This window comes from Chanodichthys erythropterus, chromosome 24 (assembly GCF_024489055.1).
Source record: "Chanodichthys erythropterus isolate Z2021 chromosome 24, ASM2448905v1, whole genome shotgun sequence".
Taxonomy (NCBI): Eukaryota; Metazoa; Chordata; class Actinopteri; order Cypriniformes; family Xenocyprididae; genus Chanodichthys; species Chanodichthys erythropterus.
In genome coordinates, this window is record NC_090244.1 from 15,566,735 (window position 1) to 15,590,978 (window position 24,244).

Genomic DNA, 24,244 nt, shown 5'->3' on the forward strand with positions numbered 1-24,244 from the left:
CTTTTTTCTCAAAATTTTACATTTTTCTCATAATTTTACGAATTTGTTCTCGTAATTTAACGACTTTTTTCTCATAATTTAATGACTTTATTCTAAACATTTTATCTAGACTTTTTTCTCGAAATTTAATGATTTTTTTTCTTGTAATTTAACGAGTTTTTTTCTTGTAATTTAACAAGTTTATTCTCAACATTTTATCGACTTTTCTCAAAATTTAACATTTTTCTCATAATTTAACAAATTTGTTCTCGTAATTTAATGAGTTTTTTCTCGTAATTTATTGACTTTGCTCTCAACATTTTATCTCAACTTTTTTTTGTAATTTAACGAGTTTATTCTCATAATTTAACGAGTTTATTCTCAACATTTTTTCTCGACTTTTTTCTCGTTATTTAACTAGTTTTTTTCTCGTAATTTAACGAGTTTATTCTCGTAATTTAACGAGTTTATTCTCAACATTTTATCTCGACTTTTTTCTCGTTATTTAACTAGTTTTTTTCTCGTAATTTAATTACTTTATTCTCAACATTTTATCTCGACTTTTTTCTCAAAATGTAATGAGTTTTTTTTGTAATTTAACGAGTTTATTCTCAACATTTTATCTCGACTTTTTTCTCGAAATTTAATGAGTTTTTTTCTTGTAATTTAACAAGTCTATTCTCAACATTTTATCGACTTTTTTCTCGAAATTTAACATTTTTCTCATAATTTAACAACTTTGTTCTCGTAATTTAATGAGTTTTTTCTCGTAATTTAATGACTTTGTTCTCAACATTTTATCTCAACTTTTTTTTTGTAATTTAACAAGTTTATTCTCAAAATTTTTTCTAGACTTTTTTCTCGTTATTTAACTAGTTTTTTTTCTCGTAATTTAACGAGTTTATTCTCGTAATTTAATGACTTTATTCTCAACATTTTATCTCGACTTTTTTCTCAAAATTTAATGAGTTCTCATAATTTAACAAGTTTTTTTCTCATAATTTAACAAGTTTACTCTCAACATATTATCTCAACTTTTTTCTCAAAATTTAACGACATTTTTCTCATAATTTAACAAATTTGTTCTCGTAATTTAACGACTTTTTCTCGTAATTTAATGACTTTATTCTCAACATTTTATCTCGACTTTTTTCTCAAAATTTAATGAGTTTTTTTCTCGTAATTTAGTGAGGTTTTTTCTCGTAATTTAACAAGTTTTTTTCTCGTAATTTAATGACTTTATTCTCAACATTTTATCTCGACTTTTTTCTCAAAATTTAACAAGTTTTTTCTCGAAATTTAACGACTTTAATCTCGAGATGGTGTTATTTTTTTATTATTGCTTGGCCCTAATCCTCTTCCATATAAACGTACTCCACACGGCTCTGGGGAGGAGTTAATAAAGGCCTTCTGAAGCGAAGCAATGCATTTGTGTAAAAAAAGATCCATATTTAACAAGTTATGAAGTAAAAAATAGGAGGGCGTTCATGTGCGATTTTTTCCTTAGGAAACTCGTATTTACAATAATTCTGAGAGCATGTGAAGGCAGCATAAACCACACGGTGGTGGAGAAAAGAGTTGTTTTTTTGTCAGCATGAAACAGAAGCTGTGATGGTTTTTTCTTCCCTTTTGTCCAGTATATCGAAGTGAATTTTTTAACAAGAAAAAATGTAGGGCGGGACTTGATTTTGTCAATGTGGAATTGATTGGATGGTTGTGGTTTGCTATTTGCTATCATTTGAGTGACAGGTTGAGAAGAGATGTCACTACAAGAGGGAGGGGAAGTTATTTTGATTACAGATTATGAGGACATGACATTTAAATAAAATAAGGGCATGTACGGATAAATCATTTATAATAAATACTGCAATATTTCTTTCTTTTTTTTTTTTTTTACAGTGACTTTGTAAGTGCATGCTAAGCTGTCACTTTTTAGCTTTGGCACTGGAGTTGACAAGATGATCTATGAGGAAATAAAAAGGTGGATATACAGCCTGACAACAAAATCACTGAATGACATTTAACATGTTATAGATCTGAGCTGTGTAACCTGATCCAGGAAAGAAACCAGAATAATCTAACTTTCTTTGCAGTTGGTGATAAACAGTAAAGGAACATTTAAAATGAACTACTGCCCTCTACTGGTAAAACCTTTTGGTTGAGACATCAAAATGTGTGAGCGCACGAGAGAGAATCCTTTATTTTTAACAGATTATCTTGGGCTGTGCTCGTCCAATCAGATACTGACGCCGCAAAATATGCAAATAAGAATGTTAAGAACTTTTTTTGTGCCAAATATGGAGTATTTATTAAGAAGCAACAATAAAAATTTTATTGAAAATGTAAAAGGAAATAGACCACTCTCACACAGGCTGTGTAATTAATAAATTAATATTTAAAATAGTTGTATTTATATCCCAAATTAAAAAACAATATTAATGTTTAAGAAACATTCAATAGTAGTCCATCATAAATATTAAAATTTTAAAGCCAGTTTAATTTAAACACTCCAACTCTGTTTGACCCAACACAGGTAGTTTATGTATTAATTCAGATATTAATGCAGTGTGTGCTTTGAAACTGAGGAAACTGACATAATTAGCTGCAACAATGTGCCTTCATTTTTGAAAAGCACCGTTCGGGCTCTCTGAGGTAGGACTGTTGGTGAAGTTTACAGCTGTCATTGTTTCTCATGGGAGAAACTGCTGTTTGAGCTCAGCCCATTTCTTCTCCAGCCTCTGTTTGATTGGCTCAGGGGCGAAGGTATATCCAATGGCCTGCTGGGAGAGCTTCCACACGGCCTCCGGAGTCAAACCAAAGGTGGAGGCAGCCAGCTGGTACTCCTGAGAGAGATCCGTGCAGAACACGCCCTTATCATCCGTCTGATGGGACAGGAGGAGCAACTTTTGTTATTTTTTTGTAATAGAATTTATAAACACTTTTTTTTAAAAAGTTAGTTTGCATTTAATAAAAGTGTCTAAATTGCAAAATAGTGTGGGGGGAAAAAACTCACGCAAAGAACACATGGGTGTCCTCGATTATACCAGTACTGGAAGTGATGCTTGTCATATGAAGGCACTGTTTGACCTTTGACATTAGAGGTCAAACACAGCTCTGCAAAACAAGATAGTTACATTTAAATACAAATAGTTTTAAAAAATAATTCTTTAAAGTTCAAGCGTGTAATTAAATAACACTAGATAAAAAAGTAGTTAAAAAATATACTTGTTACATCTTTAGGGTGATGCAAAAATTAGTACACCACACTGAAAGTCTCTGGAGCAAAGCTAAATTTTAGACTACAAATGTGTAATTTAACAAGAATTCAACCACAGGTGGGTCTAATTATTCATTACACAGGTGTCCAGCAGACAGTTGACTATAAAAGGGTGTTAAAACACCTTCCCCATTTCATGCTGTCAGCAATGGCACCACATGGAAGAGAAATGTCACAAAACCTGAGAAAGAAAATCATTTCTTTACTTTTTATTTCTGAAGAGACAAGTTGAGCATCACTCTCCATCCAGCATCCAGTCTCTAAAAGAGGTCATTCTTTTAGAGACTTGGTGCTGTCATTAAAAATCATGGAGGCCATATGAAGTACTAGATGTAGTAGTTTTTGTTGTGGGGTGTACTCATTTTTGCATCACCCTAATTTGAGTAAAACTGAAAAATGTGTAATCTAAGTTATATTATTAACCTTACTTTCATGTTATAAGTTAAACAGATGTTATATTAAACTTAGTCTTGTCAACATTTTGGAAATAGTTTTTGTGTTCATTGAGATTGCTGTTTAAAATGTTACTTTTCAAAGGGGGTGTACTCATTTACGCTGAGCACTGCATACACAGCATGTAATTTTGGAATTATGATGGAAAACTACTATGTAATTTATGTAATTTAGAAATTACAATAAAACACTATTTAAAAAACTTATAATAGTTAATATCCTAAAATAGTAAATAATTTAAAAAAATATTGTTTAAAAGTTCAGAAATGAAAATAAAATATTAAAATTAGTTAAAAAGAATTCTTTAAAGTTCAAGTATTTAATTTTGGAATTACGATTGAAATCTAGTCAAAAACATAAAATAGTAAAATTAAATAGTAAAATAGCTAAAAAAAAGTATATCTATATATATATATATATTACATTTTTTTTTTTAGCTATTTTACTATTTAATTTTACCATTTTATGTTTTTGACTAGATTTCAATTAAATAATTACATTATAATTACTTTATAATTCATTAAAGTTCAAGAATGTAATTTTGGAATTATGATGGAAAACTAATGAAAAATAGTTAAAACAAAAATAAAATTAAATAAAAATAAAATAGTGAAATAGCTTAAAAAATAATTATTTAGTTAAAATAAAATATTAAATTAGGAAAAATATATTCTTTAAAATTTCAAGTATGTAGTTTTGGAATTCTATTCAAAAACATATAATAGTTAATAACCTTAAATAGTAAATAATTTAAAAAAATATTGTTTACAAGCTCAGAAATGAAAATAAAATATTAAAATTAGTTAAAAAGAATTCTTTAAAGTTCAAGTATTTAATTTTGAAATTACGATTGAAATCTAGTCAAAAACATAAAATAGTAAAATAGCTAATATATATATATAATTCTTTAAGGTTCACTAAAAATACTAAAGTTTACTAAAATAGTAAAAATATATTCTTTAAAATTTCATGTAGTTTTGGAATTCTATTCAAAAACATAAAATAGTTAACATAAAATAGTAAATAATTAAAAAAATTATTCTTATGATGGAAAACGAGTAAAAAAAAAAGTAAATAAAAATAAAGTAAGGTTACACTTCATTTTAAGGTGTCCTTGTTACAGTGCAATTATACATTTATGTACTGAGTAATATTAATTAACTACATGTGTTTACTATAGTTTACTATCACTATTTGCATAATTTATAGTCATTACTATAGTAACTACATGTAACGTGTGTAACAAGGTCACTGTAAAATAAAGTGTAACCTAAAGTAAAAAAAAAAAGTAAAATAGTTTTTAAAAAGAATTCTTTAAAGTTCAAGCATGTAATTTTGGAATTAAGATGAAAAAACTCTTACCAATAGGGATATTTTGTTTGCAAACTTTCTCCACAAGACTGTCCGATCCGCCGACCTCAGGATGCAGGTAGGTTCCGTGGCCAATTCTATCAGGAGGCAAGTTCAACAGCAGCTCGGACTCGTCTCTCTGAGAAGGAACCTGAAACACACACAAACTCTTGTGTAAACCGCGTAAAAGAATTCATAACAAAACATACTTCCAATATGGAGATGTTTCCATGTGCTCTGACCTCTGAAAGATGTAGAGCCAACTTCAGACCGCAGTTCTTGGCTTTCTGAAGTGCAGAGAGCAAGTCTTTTCCATGGCCAACCTGTATGATCAAAGATATGGAGACTGCAGCCAGAAACAAGCGGAGTATGATGTTAATTGCAATCTGAACTCACGGTTGGGTCTCCACTGAGGTCAAGTCCAACTACAACTCCATCACTGGAAAGCAGGAAGTCTTCTGCCAGCTTCACTGTCTCCATGGCAACCTCAGGCCCGTGTCTGCGGTCCACAGCCACGAGAAACCTGTGCAAACATACAGTAGGTGACCATAAAAGTAGCAGGTTGTCATCTAGAAAATCTAGAATAGCTAAAAATTACCTGACATCAATGTCAACTTCCTCTTGTTTACACTGTCGGATGGCTTCCAGCACAGTTTCAGTGTATCTTTGTTTAGTGAGACCTTTTTGTGACAAAAAAAAAATGTCAACAAAAAGCAGAAATGAGCTTCTAATAATTGTTTGATATATGAACTGCTTCCAGTACCCGTTTCGGTCACTTCCCGTGGCGTGCTACGCAGCTCCAAGTATTTTACGCCATCTGCTGCGAACTCTTGAATGACTGCTTTGGCAACCTATTTTAATAATAATAGTTCCCTTTTTAATTTATTCTTAAAGGTACAAAAGGATAAAACATGGAGTAAATGTTGCTTTACCATTAGGATGTCCTCTTCTGAATCAACCAGCTGATGAATCACTTTAAACACTTGAAAACACCTAACGGAGAGATACAACAACTTAATAGCTCACCTGTAATTACCGAAATAACAGGTCTTGTACAACCATGTTTGAGCTGTTTCAACTGACATATCTTAAAATATGTCATTGTTTTGTCTCAAGATGCACACCAGTAATGTTCTTTTCTACTGTAAGGTACGTTTATAAAAGCTTCTTAAATGCCCTAATTGAACTAAGGTCTAATCCTGGCTTAATCTAAGCCCTGTCAGCTTGTCTGTGAAACTCTGTTTCGACTTATGTTACCTGAAACAATTTGTCCCAGGAACTTTTTTCCCCCAGACCTGTTGCTGTCTGCGTTTCCATCGCGAGTCCGGTACTGTAGGACTGCACGCGACTTTCCAGTTCCCACTGGATTTCGCCCTCCGCATATAAGCTTAATAAAGCCTGAACCTCGCACTACCTCGTGAGCAGGGACTTTCTGAGGGGGACATTTTTTACCTAGAACTTTGTTTAGACGGTCGAAACACACCGAGTACCACCCCAAAGCAGTTACTGGGGAAAGTTCCTGCAGTGGAAAGACTGACTCAAAAAAAACAAAAATTCATTTGTCGCCACCTACTGGTGTATCGATGTAACATTCAGAAGACAAGCTGCTTTTTTTCCCCTCAGGAATCATGGAAATAAATTCATAGATTTTTAGTTTCACAATATATTAGAAAGATAAAATCAGTTTAGTGTGCACTAGTCTAGTTGGCAAAAAATAATGTCTTAATCCAAATATGTATACCTCCCTACTATATAGTAGGGGAAGAACAGTGAGACAACAGCCTGGTTTCATAGACAGGGCTTAGATTAAGCCAGGATTAGGCCTTAGGCTTTAAAGGGTTAGTTCACCCAAAAATGAAAATAATGTCATTTATTACTCACCCTCATGTCGTTCCACACCTGTAAGACCTTCGTTCATCTTCAGAACACAAATTAAAATCTGATGGCTCAGTGAGGCCTCCATTGAGAACAATGTTACTGCACCTCTCAAGGTCCATAAAGGTAATAAAACATATTTAAATAATTTCTTGTGAGTTCAGTGGTTCTGTCTTAATATTATAAAGTGACAAAAAAACAAAATTTTTCAACAATATCTATTTGGGCAGATTTCAAAATACTGCTGAAACTTCATGAAGCAGTGTTTTGAAATCGGCCCATCACTAGATATTGTTGAAAAGTCGTTATTTTGGGTTTTTTTGGTGCACAAAACGTATTCTTGTCACTTTATAATATTAGGACAGAACCACTGAACTCACATGAACAGTTTTAAATATGTTTTTAGTACTTGGATCTTGAGAGTTTGAATGGCATGGAGACCTCACTGAGCCATTGGATTTCATCAAAAATATCTTAATTTGTGTTACGAGGATGAATGACGGTCTTACAGGTGTGGAATGAAATGAGGGTGAGTAATTAATGACATTATTTTCATTTTTGGGTGAACTAACCCTTTAAGTAGCTTTTTTTAAAAAAAAAAAAAAACATTACTGGTGTACATGTTGAGATAAAACAGTGGCACTGACATATGAATTCAGCCTTGTCTGTGAAACCGGGGGAAGTAGTATGTATGGAGTTGGACTCACTGTATTCATAAAACAGTAGCAGAAAATTACCCAGATGAACAACTTGTGGCGAATGAACACTTCTCTATCCCATGAGGCCACCAGAGAGGAGTTGTGAATGGCAGATATAACCAGTGTTGCCAAGTCCACAGTTTTCAATTTGGCAACTTTAACACTGTTGCCCGCGGGTTGTTTTTCACGTCCGAGGGTTGAAGCGACCCCAAATAACGTGATATTTATCCCCTGGAATGCGAATTTTACCAGTGGAACACAAACTTGGTAAAAAAAATGCAGATTTTACCCCCCAGAACACTACCTTTGAGTAGCAATTGGGCATGTTTTGTTGTGAAAACCTGGCAACCCTGGATACAACTAACACTAGTACTGTAGGTCACAAATGCCCAACTTTTAGTAAATGGTCTCTCCTTCTTTGATAAATGTTTTAATAATAATTTTATAAGATACTCTTTGTAATGCTGTATATACACACTGCATGTTGATAACAGTATTGAACATTTATTTATTATTATTTTTTTTAATTTCTAATTTTTGGGTTAACTTTAAAATTGACTTTGGATTGATTTTAAAAAGATTTAAACGTAGAACCTTACAATATTTTACTGAAAACCAAATCACATAATTAATATTTTAATTATTTGATCAACATTTTACATTCACAAGTCAAGAATAACTAAAAAATAATCAATTATTACCTTCAGTAACACTGATTTTAAAATGTACTTTGAAACTATTTGGAACATGAGAACACAAAATAAGAAACTATACAAATTCACGTGACTGCCTAGTGTTAAACTTTTGTTTGTTAGCTTTTTATTGCTGATGTTTATTCTTTAGCCTATTATTGTTATTGTTTTGTTCCTTATCTCACATTCTCTGAACTGTTAAGTATTGTACTCCTTTTTTTCTATATTTGACTGTTATTATGAGCTAAAAACAAAAAAATGACAGTGACAACATGACGGATGTATTAAGTATGGATTAAATTCATAATACACACATTAATACTATATAGAACATATTTTTTTGACGGTCGAGAAGTAGGAACTTTTTCAAAAGAAGTATATGCTATTTCAAACAGTGCATGTTGTAATGTAACTGTGAAAACATCAGTTTATTTGAACTGTGCTGGTGTTTGATACGGACTCGTCCAGTGTTCGGCGCTGTCCGCGGCGGATGGCGGTCATGCTGTGCTCGATGTTCAGATGCGGCTTGCGCTGTATGAGCGTCTCCATACTCTCAAAACTGACAGATCCATTGAGATGCGCGTGCAGCTCCTGAAAGAAAATAAAAACACTGTATTTGATTTACTATTTTCATTAATGTATATACAAACATTGGATTGAGCTCATTAAAAGATAAAAAATATATATTTTTGTGTTTCCTACCACTTTAGGTAGCTGACGATAAAAGAGATCCGCTTCTGTGTCCATCGCTGTTTCCGACAGAATCATGCGTGTTATAAACAGCGATTGAATGACACATGGAGACGGAATGTTTTTCCTGATGCACCAGGTTGCGTTGCAGAAATGAGTCATAGACAACATCGACTTTTGACAGTGGTTCCCATATTGTTTCAAATGAAATAGGCGGCAAAATTATGACACCAGTGTTATTTTAGCATCGAGTTTTGAATTCATATTTATTTTTATATTTTCCATTTTCATTTTGATTTTAGCTAAACGTATTACATTTCAGGTAGTTGCTAATTTACTAAAATAAATATATATAGTACTAAAATAAATAAAACTAGTCTAAAACTATGTAGACATTTTTGTTAAAAAAGAAAAATAGCATATACAAATTGTTTTTTAATATTTTATTTCAGTTAACATTTATTTTATTTCAAGTAAAAAACTAACTACAACAACCCTGACTGACATTAAATAAATAAATAAAAAATACATTTAAATAAGACTGTTTAAGTTTATATTTAAATTCTCTTTCACCTAAAAAACAACATTTTATCTACACACTTCACATAAATACATCGAAATACTGACTGAGTACATAAAAAGGTGCAAAGACATACATAGTTTAATAGTATAATTTAAGCAGTTTCGTATTTTATACTTTTTAGTAATATGTATTCATCAGACCGGATTACTGTAACATTTTCTGGCTCATTTAAAGTAGATGTAGAATAGTCAATCACATATAAACAAATACAACATATTTTAAGCACTAAATAACAACAAGTAGAAAGATGTTAACTGATAATTATTGCCTTAAGCCACTATTATGACAAAGCATAACATGTTTACAGTGTGGCACACATTATTTGCAATATCAACAAACACTTCAAATGTATATATCATTGCTTGGCTTTGGGTAGGAGCTTGTATTTCACAAAGAATCTCATTATAGGTATGCTGTTTATGGATCTGATTTATTCCCTATATTCTCCCTGAAGTCATCGGAACCGAGGAAACATCCGATCCGCAATCAGCAGTCCAGCTCTGCCTGGATTACATGACATCACACTTTTCAGCTGACTGTCTAATGTCTTCGAGGGCAGACTGGGCCTTCTCTTTTATCTGATCGATATCTACGTTCTGAATGTTGGTTAGCTGACCCAGGACAGACTGCTTTTGCTCCTCCTCCTGGTTGTCTTCAGCGATCATCTTGGCCAGTTCTGTGGGCAACTCCACGTCATCTGCCGCAGCCTGAATTTGCGTGTCGTCCAGTTCACTCTGTAAATAAAAAGTACAAGTTAATAATGCAAATAACCTGTATAAATATCTTTGTTTTGCTGTACACAAAGGAAGATGTTTGTAACCAAGCAGATCTCGCCCCCCCATTGACTACCATAGTATTGCTTGGTTGAATGTTTGTAACCAAGCAGATTGCCCCCCCCCCCATTGACTACCATAGTATTTTTTTTTCCTACTATGGTAGTCAATGGGGGGCGAGATCTGCTTTGTTGAATGTTTGGAAGAATGTTTTTAACCAAGCAGATCACACCCCCCATTGACTACCATAGTATTTTTTTTCCTACTATGGTAGTCAATGGGGGGCGAGATCTGCTTTGTTGAATGTTTGGAAGAATGTTTGTAACCAAGCAGATCGCACACCCCATTGACTACCATAGTAGGAAAAAAAATACTATGGTAGTCAATGGGGGGCACAATCTGCTTGGTTGAATGTTTGGAAGAATGTTTGTAACCAAGCAGATCGCACCCCCCATTGACTACCATAGTATTTTTTTTTCCTACTATGGTAGTCAATGGGGGGCGAGATCTGCTTTGTTGAATGTTTGGAAGAATGTTTGTAACCAAGCAGATCTCGCCCCCCATTGACTACCATAGTATTTTTTTCTTACTATGGTAGTCAATGGGGGGCGAGATCTGCTTTGTTGAATGTTTGGAAGAATGTTTGTAACCAAGCAGATTGTGCCCCCCATTGACTACCATAGTATTTTTTTTCCTACTATGGTAGTCAATGGGGGGTGAGATCTGCTTGGTTGAATGTTTGGAACAATGTTTGTAACCAAGCAGATCTCGCCCCCCATTGACTCCCATAGTAATTTTTTTCTTACTATGGTAGTCAATTAGGGGCAAGATTTGCTTGGTTGAATGTTTGTAACCAAGCAGATTGCGCCCCCCATTGACTACCATAGTATTTTTTTTCCTACTATGGTAGTCAAAGGGGGGCGAGATCTGCTTTGTTGAATGTTTGGAACAATGTTTGTAACCAAGCAGATCTCGCCCCCCATTGACTCCCATAGTAATTTTTTTCTTACTATGGTAGTCAATTAGGGGCAAGATTTGCTTGGTTGAATGTTTGTAACCAAGCAGATCGCACCCCCCATTGACTACCATAGTATTTTTTTCCTACTATGGTAGTCAATGGGGGGCGAGATCTGCTTTGTTGAATGTTTGGAAGAATGTTTGTAACCAAGCAGATCTCGCCCCCCATTGACTACCATAGTATTTTTTTCTTACTATGGTAGTCAATGGGGGGCGAGATCTGCTTTGTTGAATGTTTGGAAGAATGTTTGTAACCAAGCAGATTGTGCCCCCCATTGACTACCATAGTATTTTTTTCCTACTATGGTAGTCAATGGGGGGTGAGATCTGCTTGGTTGAATGTTTGGAACAATGTTTGTAACCAAGCAGATCTCGCCCCCCATTGACTCCCATAGTAATTTTTTTCTTACTATGGTAGTCAATTAGGGGCAAGATTTGCTTGGTTGAATGTTTGTAACCAAGCAGATTGCGCCCCCCATTGACTACCATAGTATTTTTTTTCCTACTATGGTAGTCAAAGGGGGGCGAGATCTGCTTTGTTGAATGTTTGGAAGAATGTTTGTAACCAAGCAGATCGCACACCCCATTGACTACCATAGTAGGAAAAAAAATACTATGGTAGTCAATGGGGGGCGAGATCTGCTTGGTTGAATGTTTGGAAGAATGTTTGTAACCAAGCAGATCGCACCCCCCATTGACTACCATAGTATTTTTTCCCTACTATGGTAGTCAATGGGGGGCGAGATCTGCTTTGTTGAATGTTTGGAAGAATGTTTGTAACCAAGCAGATCATGCCCCTCATTGACTAGCATAGTCATTTTTTTTCTTACTGTGGTAGTCAATGGGGGGCGAGATCTGCTTGGTTGAATTTTTGGAAGAATGTTTGTAACCAAGCAGATCTCGCCCCCCCATTGACTACCATAGTATTTTTTTCTTACTATGGTAGTCAATGGGGGGCGAGATCTGCTTTGTTGAATGTTTGGAAGAATGTTTGTAACCAAGCAGATTGTGCCCCCCATTGACTACCATAGTATTTTTTTTCCTACTATGGTAGTCAATGGGGGGTGAGATCTGCTTGGTTGAATGTTTGGAACAATGTTTGTAACCAAGCAGATCTCGCCCCCCATTGACTCCCATAGTAATTTTTTTCTTACTATGGTAGTCAATTAGGGGCAAGATTTGCTTGGTTGAATGTTTGTAACCAAGCAGATTGCGCCCCCCATTGACTACCATAGTATTTTTTTTTTCCTACTATGGTAGTCAAAGGGGGGCGAGATCTGATTTGTTGAATGTTTGGAACAATGTTTGTAACCAAGCAGATCTCGCCCCCCATTGACTCCCATAGTAATTTTTTTCTTACTATGGTAGTCAATTAGGGGCAAGATTTGCTTGGTTGAATGTTTGTAACCAAGCAGATCGCACCCCCCATTGACTACCATAGTATTTTTTTTCCTACTATGGTAGTCAATGGGGGGCGAGATCTGCTTTGTTGAATGTTTGGAAGAATGTTTGTAACCAAGCAGATCGCACACCCCATTGACTACCATAGTAGGAAAAAAAATACTATGGTAGTCAATGGGGGGCGAGATCTGCTTGGTTGAATGTTTGGAAGAATGTTTGTAACCAAGCAGATCTCGCCCCCCATTGACTACCATAGTATTTTTTTCTTACTATGGTAGTCAATGGGGGGCGAGATCTGCTTGGTTGAATGTTTGGAAGAATGTTTGTAACCAAGCAGATCGCACCCCCCATTGACTACCATAGTATTTTTTCCCTACTATGGTAGTCAATGGGGGGCGAGATCTGCTTTGTTGAATGTTTGGAAGAATGTTTGTAACCAAGCAGATCATGCCCCTCATTGACTAGCATAGTCATTTTTTTTCTTACTGTGGTAGTCAATGGGGGGCGAGATCTGCTTGGTTGAATTTTTGGAAGAATGTTTGTAACCAAGCAGATCTCACCCCCCATTGACTACCATAGTAGGAATAAAAATACTGTGATCTGCGTGGTTACAAACATTCTTCCAAATATCTTCCTTTGTGTTCAGCAGAACAAAGACATTTATACAGGTTTGGAACAATTTGAAGGGGAGTAAATGATGACAAAATTTTAATTTTTGGGTGAAATATCCCTTTTAAAATGATGTTTACTTTTGGAAGACGATATTTTTCCCTGAAGTGGCTTCGGACCGTGGCCCGTTCAGCCTTCTTCTGGGCAAAACTGGCATCTCGCTCAATCCTAGTGGAAAAACAGAAGTTAGATTGACACAAAAGTACTTAAACATGAAATGTATAATTAATATCAATATGAACTCATAATATTATCAATATGAAATATTGTTTAGTGTTGAAGTTAACTTTTTACTTCTAGGACAATGTAATACGATGCCATTCAAAAATGCACACAATAGAAGAAAAACAGCTGCATATGCATTTCTGCAGAGAAGTCACTGTCCTCAAGGCCAAACCAGAGAAACACGGATCTGGAGATCAAGGTGACATGCACTATTGATTAAACCACAGAAATACAGGAAGCTGGAGATAAACACTGACCTTCTCTACAGCTCCTTGTATTACATGTGAACAAGTGACTGTGCAATGCAATTTGTGTATTAAATTCAAACAGGAGGGATAGAGTCCTTATAATTTGATATATAAAAATATAAAATGTTTAAATATAATTATTATTGTGGCATTTAACCAGGTTCTCATTTAACATTTATCTGTGTCAGGATATGGAGCAGCCTCCTTTTTTGGTAAAGTGAATGAATAAATTCATGAATGAATGGTATATTTATATAACGCATTTTCTATGTACAACTGTATATGTGAAATGTATTGTTGAATAAAAATAAAATAAAATAATATCTGGAAATTCTACAAATATTAATACAATTATTTATTAAAATATTTATAAAATTATATAAAAACAATGCATTAAATTATTATTTATAAAAAAAAAAATCTAATTTATTTGCTATTACCAAACGAAATAGAAAATGAAAAAATAAATATTCATATTCTTTGGTCATGACCACACCGCTAAAGAAATAGTTGTTGATGAATCTTACTTCTCCTCCGCCAACTGTTCTTGATATTGTTCGAACTCTTCGTGTGTCATTCCTTTTGCTGCAGCTTCTGACTTTTCTCCTTCTGGTTTTTCTTCTCCAAGACCCCCGGTAAGATCCTTCAGCTGCCCCCCTATCATGTGTTTAAACATAAAAGCCATTGTTTTTCTGCAGAATACTATATAAAGATATAAACCGCCGGTTTCTTTGGATAATATGCCAGTCGCTTGAGAAAGTCTAGTTGTCTCGTGTGAGGAGAAAACACAAACACGACAACGAAAGTAGCCTAGATGTTTTCCTTTCTTCCGTTCAATTCAAGTTTCAGCAACAAATATTCATAACCTGTACAACGCGGAGAAATTCTCTCTCTCTCTCTCTCTCTCTCTCTCTCTCTCTCTCTCTCTCTCTCTCTCTCTCTCAGTGAAGTAGCGCGCGACTTCTGATTCATGACGCTTCTGCTTACGCGACTCAAGGTGAGGTTCAAAAACATTGCAAAAGTCAACAATGGCTGATAAAAAAAATAGTTCATGATGTTGCAGAGACATATATTCAATGTATTTATTCTGTAATATAATTGTATAACTGCACATGGCATAGTGCACACTAGTAGCCAGTAATGTTTTGTTTCTAAAATGTGCAGTTTGTTCTGAATTTGTGGCACACACCACCTTTTTGTAATATGTTGCCAAGATGGAGTTAGTTTGTCATTTACACAGTTTACACAGGGTTCTGTGAGCAGTGAAATGCTGTCATGAGGCTCAATTTCAGAGCACTGACAGTACAGACAGTTGTGCCAACAAACACTGAGTATAAGTAAAATTAATGTAAAATGTGACAAGTATATACAGAATGAGAATACTGTGTGTGTGTGTGTGTGTGTGTGTGTGTGTGTGTGTGTGTATATATATATATATATATATATATATATATATATATATATATATATATATATATATATATATATATATATATATATATATATATTCAGAGCTGATTATCAATCAGTTTCAGTGAGTTATTTAACCATGTATTAAGGTTTTTGTCTTTCAAATACATTAAAATGTACAAATTCACATATTTACATGCAATGCAGGGATTCCCCAACATTTTTGTCAGCTGGAATTTCTTTGACCTAATATATTTACTTGATGTACCCCCCTGAGAATTTAATTTGTAAGTCAGGTCAATAATAAAATTATAATTATAATAAATAATAATAAAATTAAGTCCATGGTTCTCTGATTTCGGTTAATGGTCACATGACAGGCCAACAAATAAAACATATTTTTTAATCTTGTTTAGTAGTGTTTTATTTTTATTGTTTTTATTTTTAAATTATTTATTTAATAAAATATATGATTTAATTATGTAATAGCTTTTCATTAAACCCCCTGCAGTTCCTTCACGAACCCCAGTCTGGGAAACCCTGACATAATGTGATATTTAATGCACTTTTATGTTGTTGATAACAAAGAATGGAAATATATTTTCTTTCATATCAATATGGTACAAGATTATTCTACTCAAATCAATGTGATAAACGAGTTAGGTCAAAAGTAATCCAAAAGTAGTCAGATTTTATTACCTTAAATATGTAATGTAATGGATTACGTTACGTAACTACTGTAGGGAAAACACCCTAGGAAGTAAAATTAGCTCAAATGAAATATTTATAGGGAATTATAAAGAGTTGTTTAGATTACGACCGAGCAACTGATTCGTCCAGCGTTCATTTGCTCGAGCTGTAATAAGCTCTTGTAACGGATATAAATATCCAACAATCGTGAAAACACTGATTAGAGCACGGCAACTTGATCACAGTTTAAGACATTAAATCATAAAGCACATAATACAAGTCTCTTTCCTTTTAAAATCTACAAGAGATTTTATTTATTCTAACACAAACTAATCTAACACAAAGGCACGCACATACACACACACACACACATTCATACGCGTTGTAGTAAGAAGGAAATGAGAGAGAAAGAGTTTTGAAAGAGAGAGAGAGAGAGAGAGAGAGAGAGAGAGAGAGAGAGAGAGAGAGAGAGAGAGAGAGAGAGAGAGAGAGATCTGATTAACCGAATTCCTATCAATGCATTTCAAAGACCAGAACGAACCATGAATCATTCATTTAAATGCGCCAGTTCAGTTTTCATCTGGAGGTACTTGCTTGCGCTGACTAAGGTGAATTTCCCTCGTCGTGCAGAGAGGGGTTTCCCAAGTCGATGATTGGTCCAGATCAGGTCCGTGTGGAACAATGAAGGAAGTCTCTTTGTCGCTGGAGTTGAAGCGGCAAAAGTCGTTGGGTGAACTTTGCGGCGAAACGTAGGACACGAGACTTTCAGCGGTAAAGGAAAATTAAGTAAAGAAAAGAAAAGTGAGTGAAGGTTGGATGGCTTGAATGAGCGGCTGGTCTTCTTGTCACTCCATTGTTCTTGGTACTTGTCTTGGCTTCTTTTCCCAGAACAGAACCAACTCCTTTCTCGTTTACTAACTAACTTCTCTCGCGTTCACTATCTTGCAATGATCATTTAAACTTAGTTGTTTGTCACACCTCTGAGGAGTCCTGGCCAATCAGACATTGTCCTTTTTCAAGAGGGCCTTCCTCTGCCCCCAATAAAACATAAGTGTTACATACTGTTTCTGCTTCAGCAGAGAGTGCCATTTTAACATAATTGCTATTAAATGGGATACAATACATTGTAAACAGATTTCATTCAAGTCAGGATATAGGAAAGGGGGAAAGAATCAAATTAAGTCCAAATAAGGCATACTTTCAGTCATTCAGTCAAGAGTTACTCACAATTCATGTAAACGTGTTGTTTCTAAAGCCTAACTGTTTACAGGTAGTACTTGTGGACACATAATGCAAAATGTATGTAGTTAAAAGATGTTTGATAAGTCCGTTAAAATTGTTGGAACAATTTTGAAGCAGATTTATTTGTTCAACAGTCTCTTTGGCTCTCCTGTGAAGTAAGGAAACAAAAGGGTCTGGATTGTCTCTCTGTCTTCTTGGGTGACCCTTTGGTATGTCGCTTCTGCTATCAGGAAGCATGTGTCCCAAAAGTAAAAAGCCTGGCTTTATCTGCAGACGGGCCGGAGCCGGAAAAAGTTCCTGGGAGAAAAGTTCCTGGTACAATTGTTCTGGGTAATTTCAGTGGAAACGTGAGAGTGGACTAAAGAGTAAAGAGTGGACTGCAGCTGGAGTCAGTGTTTCAAGAACCACTACGCACAGACGTATGCAAGACATGGGTTTCAGCTGTCGCATTCCTTGTGTCAAGCCACTCTTGAACAACAGACAGCGTCAGAAGAGTCTAAAGACAAAAAGGACTGGACTGCTGCTCAGTGGTCCAAAGTTATGTCCTCTGATGAAAATAAATTTTGCATTTCCTTTGGAAATCAGGGTCCCAGAGTCTGGAGGAAGAAAGGAGAGGCACACAATCCACGTTGCTTGAGGTCCAGTGTAAAGTTTCCACAGTCAGTGATGGTTTGGGGTGCCATGACATCTGCTGGTGTTGGTCCACTGTGTTTTCTGAGGTCCAAGGTCAACGCAGCCGTATACCAGGAAGTTTTAGAGCACTTCATGCTTCCTGCTGCTGACCAACTTTATGGAGATGCAGATTTCATTTTCCAACAGGACTTGGCACCTGCACACAGTGTCAAAGCTACCAGTACCTGGTTTAAGGACCATGGTATCCCTGTTCTTAATTGGCCAGCAAACTCGCCTGACCTTAACCCTATAGAAAATCTATGGGGTATTGTGAAGAGGAAGATGCGATATGCCAGACCCAACAATGCAGAAGAGCTGAAGGCCACTATCAGAGCAACCTGGGCTCTCATAACACCTGAGCAGTGCCACAGACTGATACTGCATTGCTGCAGTATTTCAGGCAAAAGGAGCCCCGACTAAGTATTGAGTGCTGCACATGCTCATACTTTTCATGTTCATACTTTTCAGTTGGCCAAGATTTCTAAAAATCCTTTCTTTGTATTGGTCAAGTAATATTCTAATTTTCTGAGATACTGAATTTGATTTTCCTTAGTTGTCAGTTATAATCATCAAAATTAAAAGAAATAAACATTTGAAATATATCAGTCTGTGTGTAATGAATGAATATAATATAAAAGTTTCACTTTTTGAATGGAATAAGTGAAATAAATCAACTTTTTGATGATATTCTAATTATATGACCAGCACCTGTATATTAAATCTTTTGCTATAAGACGTTTCTATATCAGATGTATTTTGAGGAATTAAATGCCTTTAATAAATGATGACACTATACCAAAACTGATTACTTACAATCAAATACTTTCGATTTTAACTATTAGGTGACGGGAAATATTTTCACTGGTTTATTTATTTATTTTTTGAGCACTCCATTAATGACGGCCTGTGGGCTTGTTGAGTCAGTATGAGTAATGATGAGCTGCGACTGTCACTTCTCTCCTCTGTCAAGTAATCACAGCGCTGCTCAAGTGCTGTGTCAACTAATTGTATTACATACAGCGTTAGGGGCTATGATTTATATGATTTATGGTTAATACTTCTATGCTAATAAGATTGTGTACAGTCTTACAACTGTGGGAAAATGTATAATAAATATTTATTAAAATAATGTATACAAAAATATATTTTTTTATTAAAGGGGAGGTTACATGTTTTTTTTCTAGGCTTGATTGTGTTTTGGGGGCACAGTTTAACATGTCTTAATGCTTCGGTTTTTTTTTAAATGCTGTATTTTTCATATATTTTATCTTAATTCTACACCTCTGTTTCCACTGTCATATGAACGGCTCGTTTTACTTCCTGCTTCTATGAAGCCACTCCCTCCGATATACGCAATGTGCTCAGATTGGTCAGCAGGTTGGTTACTGGCCCAGTCTATCGTGATTCGCTGAAGCGTCCGGAAACGCCACGCCCCTTACCATTCGTAGTTACGCGCTTAGGTGGAAAGTAAATAATAGCGCCTACATTGCTGTATCAAATTGAGCCGAATCAGACCCAGATGAAAGTAGAACCTCTGCAATCGCGGCTTTTGAAGGACGTTTATGAATGGTATTTCATTTAGTATTTGTGTCAAAGTGTTTAGATAAGCTGTCACTGCTGTTTGTTAGCTTTCAATATACAGTTTTATCCTGATTAAAGCTTTCCTGTAGTAAATACATGCCTGAGTAGTCGCATTTTTGTAAAAGTAGCTTTTAATTTATAGCATGAACAACTGTTTGTCTATGAACATAGAAGTTTGTTGGTGTTTGTTGCACTAGAATTAAGCTAACTGGCTAGCAAAAACGAGTTGCTCTTTGTATACGTCCTAGATACATTAAAAATAGCAACAGAACTATAACGTTACGTTTAAAAGACAAACAATAAAACGTACTTACAGTTTGGGGCTGATAAACAGCAGCTTCTGCTTTTAAGGTGGGAACTGCTTCATCTTTCAGTGAAAGTCTTTGTGTTAAAGGTACAATTTGTGATATTTTTTTCCGCTAGAAGTCGCTAGAAGCCTATTCAAAACAAAGGCGTAGTTTGATGACGCCAAGTTTTAGAGCGGAAACTTGGGACATGTGGTCTCCATCTCAATGGACGGTGCAAAAGAATAGGGATTGGAGTCTGGAAGAATTCATGTTCGTGGATGCGATTATTAACGTTACTGTAGTATGAAGCAGAGCAGGACCGAGTGTTGCGGGAGCTGAACGAGGAGCTGGAGCGATTGATCAACACACGCCTCACAAGCAGCGGGACTTTTATTATGACACAGTCGCCGGCGCCGCTTCCGCTTTTCCGGTCATGAGTTTACGGGAGCTGTCCTTGTCGACAGAACCAGCGGCAGATGGTAAACAGTAATTATGTTCCATAAATAAGTAACACAATCCACCATAACACGTGCAAGAAGTAAATAAGGAACTGCCTGAAGCAAGCTAGTGGTTTGCTGGACGCTAGACACTACTTCCGCATTTGTCCACGGCACTGTTGTCATGTGGTTTCTACGTCAGTAAAGGCGGTAACAAAGGTAACTGCGTCATTGACAGGCGACTGCACTGCCCCGTGTCACTGTTTAGAATCAACGAGAAGCTCGTTGTAGTGCAAACCACCCGTTTTTGTAGGCAATAAAATGCCATAACTTTAAAAGACAATATCTCCATGTGCATTGAACTTTCAGCGCTCTAACTTTGCAGATACTGTTTTAAGCTCAAGCAGCAACATTACACACTAACTAAAGTTAAAAAAGTGAAATCGCATGCAACCCCCCCTTTAAATCATATACAATAGTCTCCTCTCCTCACCTGCCTGCTTTACAATGAATTAAATATGTATTTAATATAAGAGGTTTGAGGTGAATATATGACATTTTAAGTAAATAATAATAATAATTATAATAATATAAACAACATATTGGTTAAACATATACTGCCCGGCCCAAAAAAATTGCTGTTTAGATTTAAAAAGACAAATGCTTTTATGTTTCTAGCATGTGTATGTTTGGGAACAGTTCTTCTAACCTATTTAAACCCAAACAGCAACTTTTTTTCTTTTTTTCTTTTTTTTTTGGCTGGGTGCCTATCATAACTGTGTAAATTAAATATACATTTATTCTTATTTAATCTTAATTTGTGTTCCGAAGATGAATGGTTTTATGGGTGTGGAACAACATGAGGGTGAGTAATAAATTACATTATTTTCATTTTGGGTGAACTAACCCTTTAAATACATATATCAATATATGCAAATATATGGTCACTTTGACATATAGGTATGTATATTTAACTGTTCAACCCCATTTAGGAGGCAAAAAGCACTTAGTTCAGTTCTCACACGCTTTATGATCAACGGCTTCATGTCGTGCGTCTCTCAGAGAGCATGCATATACTGAAATGAGTTCTCTTTCACTGCTAATTGTGCTTCAACGGTTTTATCACCTGTTTTTAAACCGCAATGCTTAAAATGATAAGCTTTCATGACCGCGCAGCACAGCAACATCACGTAAGCATAACCGTGATAGAGACAGTAGTCTAAAATGTCTACCTGTTGACAAATTTCCACCGGTTAATCGTGCATACCAGTATATCGCCCACCCATATTTTGAATTGTTTAAAGGTGCCATAGAATTAAAAACTGAATTTATATTGGCATAGTTGAATAACAAGAGTTCAGTACATGAAATGACATACAGTGAGTCTCAAACTCCATTGTTTCCTCCTTCTTATATAAATCTCATTTGTTTAAAAGACCTCAGACGAAAAGGCGAATCTCAACATAACACCGACTGTTACGTAACAGATCATTAATATGTACGCCCCCAATATTTGCATATGCCAGCTCATGTTCAAGGCATTACACAAGGGCAGCCAGTATTAACGTCTGGATCTGTGCACAGCTGAATCATCAGACTAGGTAAGCAAGCAAGAACAATAGCGAAAAATGGCAGATGGAGCAATAATAACTGACATGATCCATAATTACATGATATTTTTAGTGATATTTGTAAATTGTCTTTCTAAATGTATTGTTAGCATGTTGCTAATGTACTGTTAAATGTGGTTAAAGTTACCATCGTTTCTTACTGTATTAACGGAGACAAGAGCCGTCGTTATTTTCATTTTTTAAACACTTGCAGTCTGTATAATGCATAAACACAACTTCATTCTTTATAAATCTCTCCAACAGTGTGTAATGTTAGCTTTAGCCACGGAGCACAGCCTCAAACTCATTCAGAATCAAATGTAAACATCCAAATAAATACAATACTCACATAATCCGACGCGTGCATGATGAACACTTTGTAAAGATCCATTTGAGGGTCATATTAGCTGTGTAAACTTTGTTTATGCTGTTCAAGGCAAGTGCGAGCTCCGTGGGTGGGGAGCATGAGCATTTAAAGGGGCCACAACATGAATCAGCGCATTTCTGATGATGCCCCAAAATAGGCAGTTAAAAAAATGAATAAAAAAAATAATAATTTTGAGCTGAAACTTCACAGACACATTCAGGGGACACCTTAGACTTATATTACATCTTGTAAAAAAACGTTTGATGGCACCTTTAAATACATTGACAAATCACTTTTTTCTGAAATGGCATGAATAATACATGTTTAAACGTCTTCTTTGGAGGATATGATGACCTTTCCCAAAGACAGCGGTGAGTCAACGCTTTGTACCATTTGGGGGAATTTTAACAATTACATTTGCTGTGAACATTCATCTTGCCGAATCCAACTGCTTTCAGATGGAAATCTCTGATAATATGAGAGTTTATTCAGAGAAGTCGCACTGAATATATTATCATATATGTTTTAAACATGACCAGCTGTAATCTGATTTTTCCTTATTTGTCCAGTGAAGAACAAGAGACTATATTGAATTGCTTTTAGTATCTATACAAACAGAACAGACACTTTGCCAAACCGTTTACAGCACTTGTTGTCTATGAGGGTCAGTGATTCTTCAGATAAATGCCAGGGCATTGAGAAGGTTTGTCCCTCTTGCCTGAAGCAGTGCCCTAGCGAGTCACTTCTCCATTCGTGAATCACTGTACTCAAGTACCCTTCATGAGGCACATTTCTGGCCAAAATGCAAACAGAGGAGGGATGTGTTTTGCATGAGAGAAGACTGTCATGAACGTAAGCATCATGAGGACTCCACTTCTAGTGTTGATTGGGATGTACACTGGCATACGAGCTCCCTTAGGCTGGGCGTGGGTGAAGGCCGGATCCGGGCCTGAGCCCAAATGTCACGGGAGAGATGTAAATGGGGGCTGACGAGCACTGCGGAGCGCATCTAAACCTACAGCTGGAGGAACTTTGGTATTTTAGAGAATCAAACTTAGCATGTCACTTAATGTTGCTCTCTTCAGGCAAACACATGAACTCGGAGATAAAGACTGAAGAAACTTAATCACTTCTGCTATTGACTCCTCGTTTGAAGCTATAACATTTCTGTTCCTCCCTCATAACGTGAGATCAGAATCATTTCCTTTAAAACAAACGGTTGAATTAAACTCTTCCTAATGTCCGTTGGCAATGTCTTCCACATAGGCCACAAAACAGAACAAATCGTGACACACGCATGGTGACATCCACAGTCGAGCGTTCTGGCGTGAAGCACACAGGACGCCCGAGGGGGAAGCTGAAGCCCCGTCTCCCTGACTTACCTCATTCTTCCTTGTTAAGCAGGGAAGCTTGCGTGCTTGAAGTTTCATAAGGATCTGACTATTAAGGGGAAGTACTACTACAGGTGGTTTCCTTCCCTTTTCTTTTCAAATAAAAATGAAAATAAAAAAGGAAATCAACATACAGTAAATTAAAATAGTATTCAAATGATGCAAATTAAGCATCATTTTATAGTGCTTATCTAAAGAGCAGTCATCTACCTAAAGCATTTTATATTTTTTATTTTAAAAATTAAAATATATACAGTACAGTCCAAAAGTTTGGAACCACTAAGATTTTTTATGTTTTAAAAGAAGTTTCGTCTGCTCACCAAGGCTACATTTATTTAAGTAAAAATACAGTAAAAACAGTAATATTGTGAAATATTATTACAATTTAAAATAACTGTTTTCTATTTGAATATATTTGACAAAGTAATTTATTCCTGTGATGCAAAGCTGAATTTTCAGCATCTTTACTCCAGTCTTCAGTGTCACATGATCCTTCAGAAATCATTCTAATATGCTGATTTGCTGCTCAAGAAACATTTATGATTATTTTCAATGTTGAAAACAGTTGTGTACTTTTTTTTCAGGATTCCTTGATGAATAGAAAATTCAAAAGAACAGCATTTGTCT

The 24,244-nt window shown here is 35.5% G+C and overlaps 2 protein-coding genes across 2 annotated transcripts; both read right to left on the reverse strand.

Annotated features, from left to right (window-relative positions):
• Positions 1-2,272: 2,272 nt before the first annotated feature.
• On the reverse strand, positions 2,273-9,147 carry adal (adenosine deaminase-like). The gene is made up of 10 exons (XM_067379503.1): positions 9,027-9,147; positions 8,785-8,915; positions 5,992-6,052; positions 5,823-5,910; positions 5,658-5,739; positions 5,456-5,582; positions 5,302-5,382; positions 5,072-5,210; positions 2,993-3,093; positions 2,273-2,861 (listed from the first exon to the last, which is right to left on the reverse strand). Exons 1-10 carry the CDS (start codon positions 9,090-9,092, stop codon positions 2,670-2,672), a joined length of 1,068 nt encoding a protein of 355 aa, XP_067235604.1. The 5' UTR covers positions 9,093-9,147; the 3' UTR covers positions 2,273-2,669.
• Positions 9,148-10,090: 943 nt separating this feature from the next.
• Positions 10,091-14,615, reverse strand: cplx3a (complexin 3a). The gene is made up of 3 exons (XM_067380252.1): positions 14,458-14,615; positions 13,538-13,625; positions 10,091-10,331 (listed from the first exon to the last, which is right to left on the reverse strand). The coding sequence occupies exons 1-3, from the start codon at positions 14,613-14,615 to the stop codon at positions 10,107-10,109; spliced, it is 471 nt and encodes a 156-aa protein (XP_067236353.1). The 3' UTR covers positions 10,091-10,106.
• Between the last annotated feature and the right edge of the window lie 9,629 nt (positions 14,616-24,244).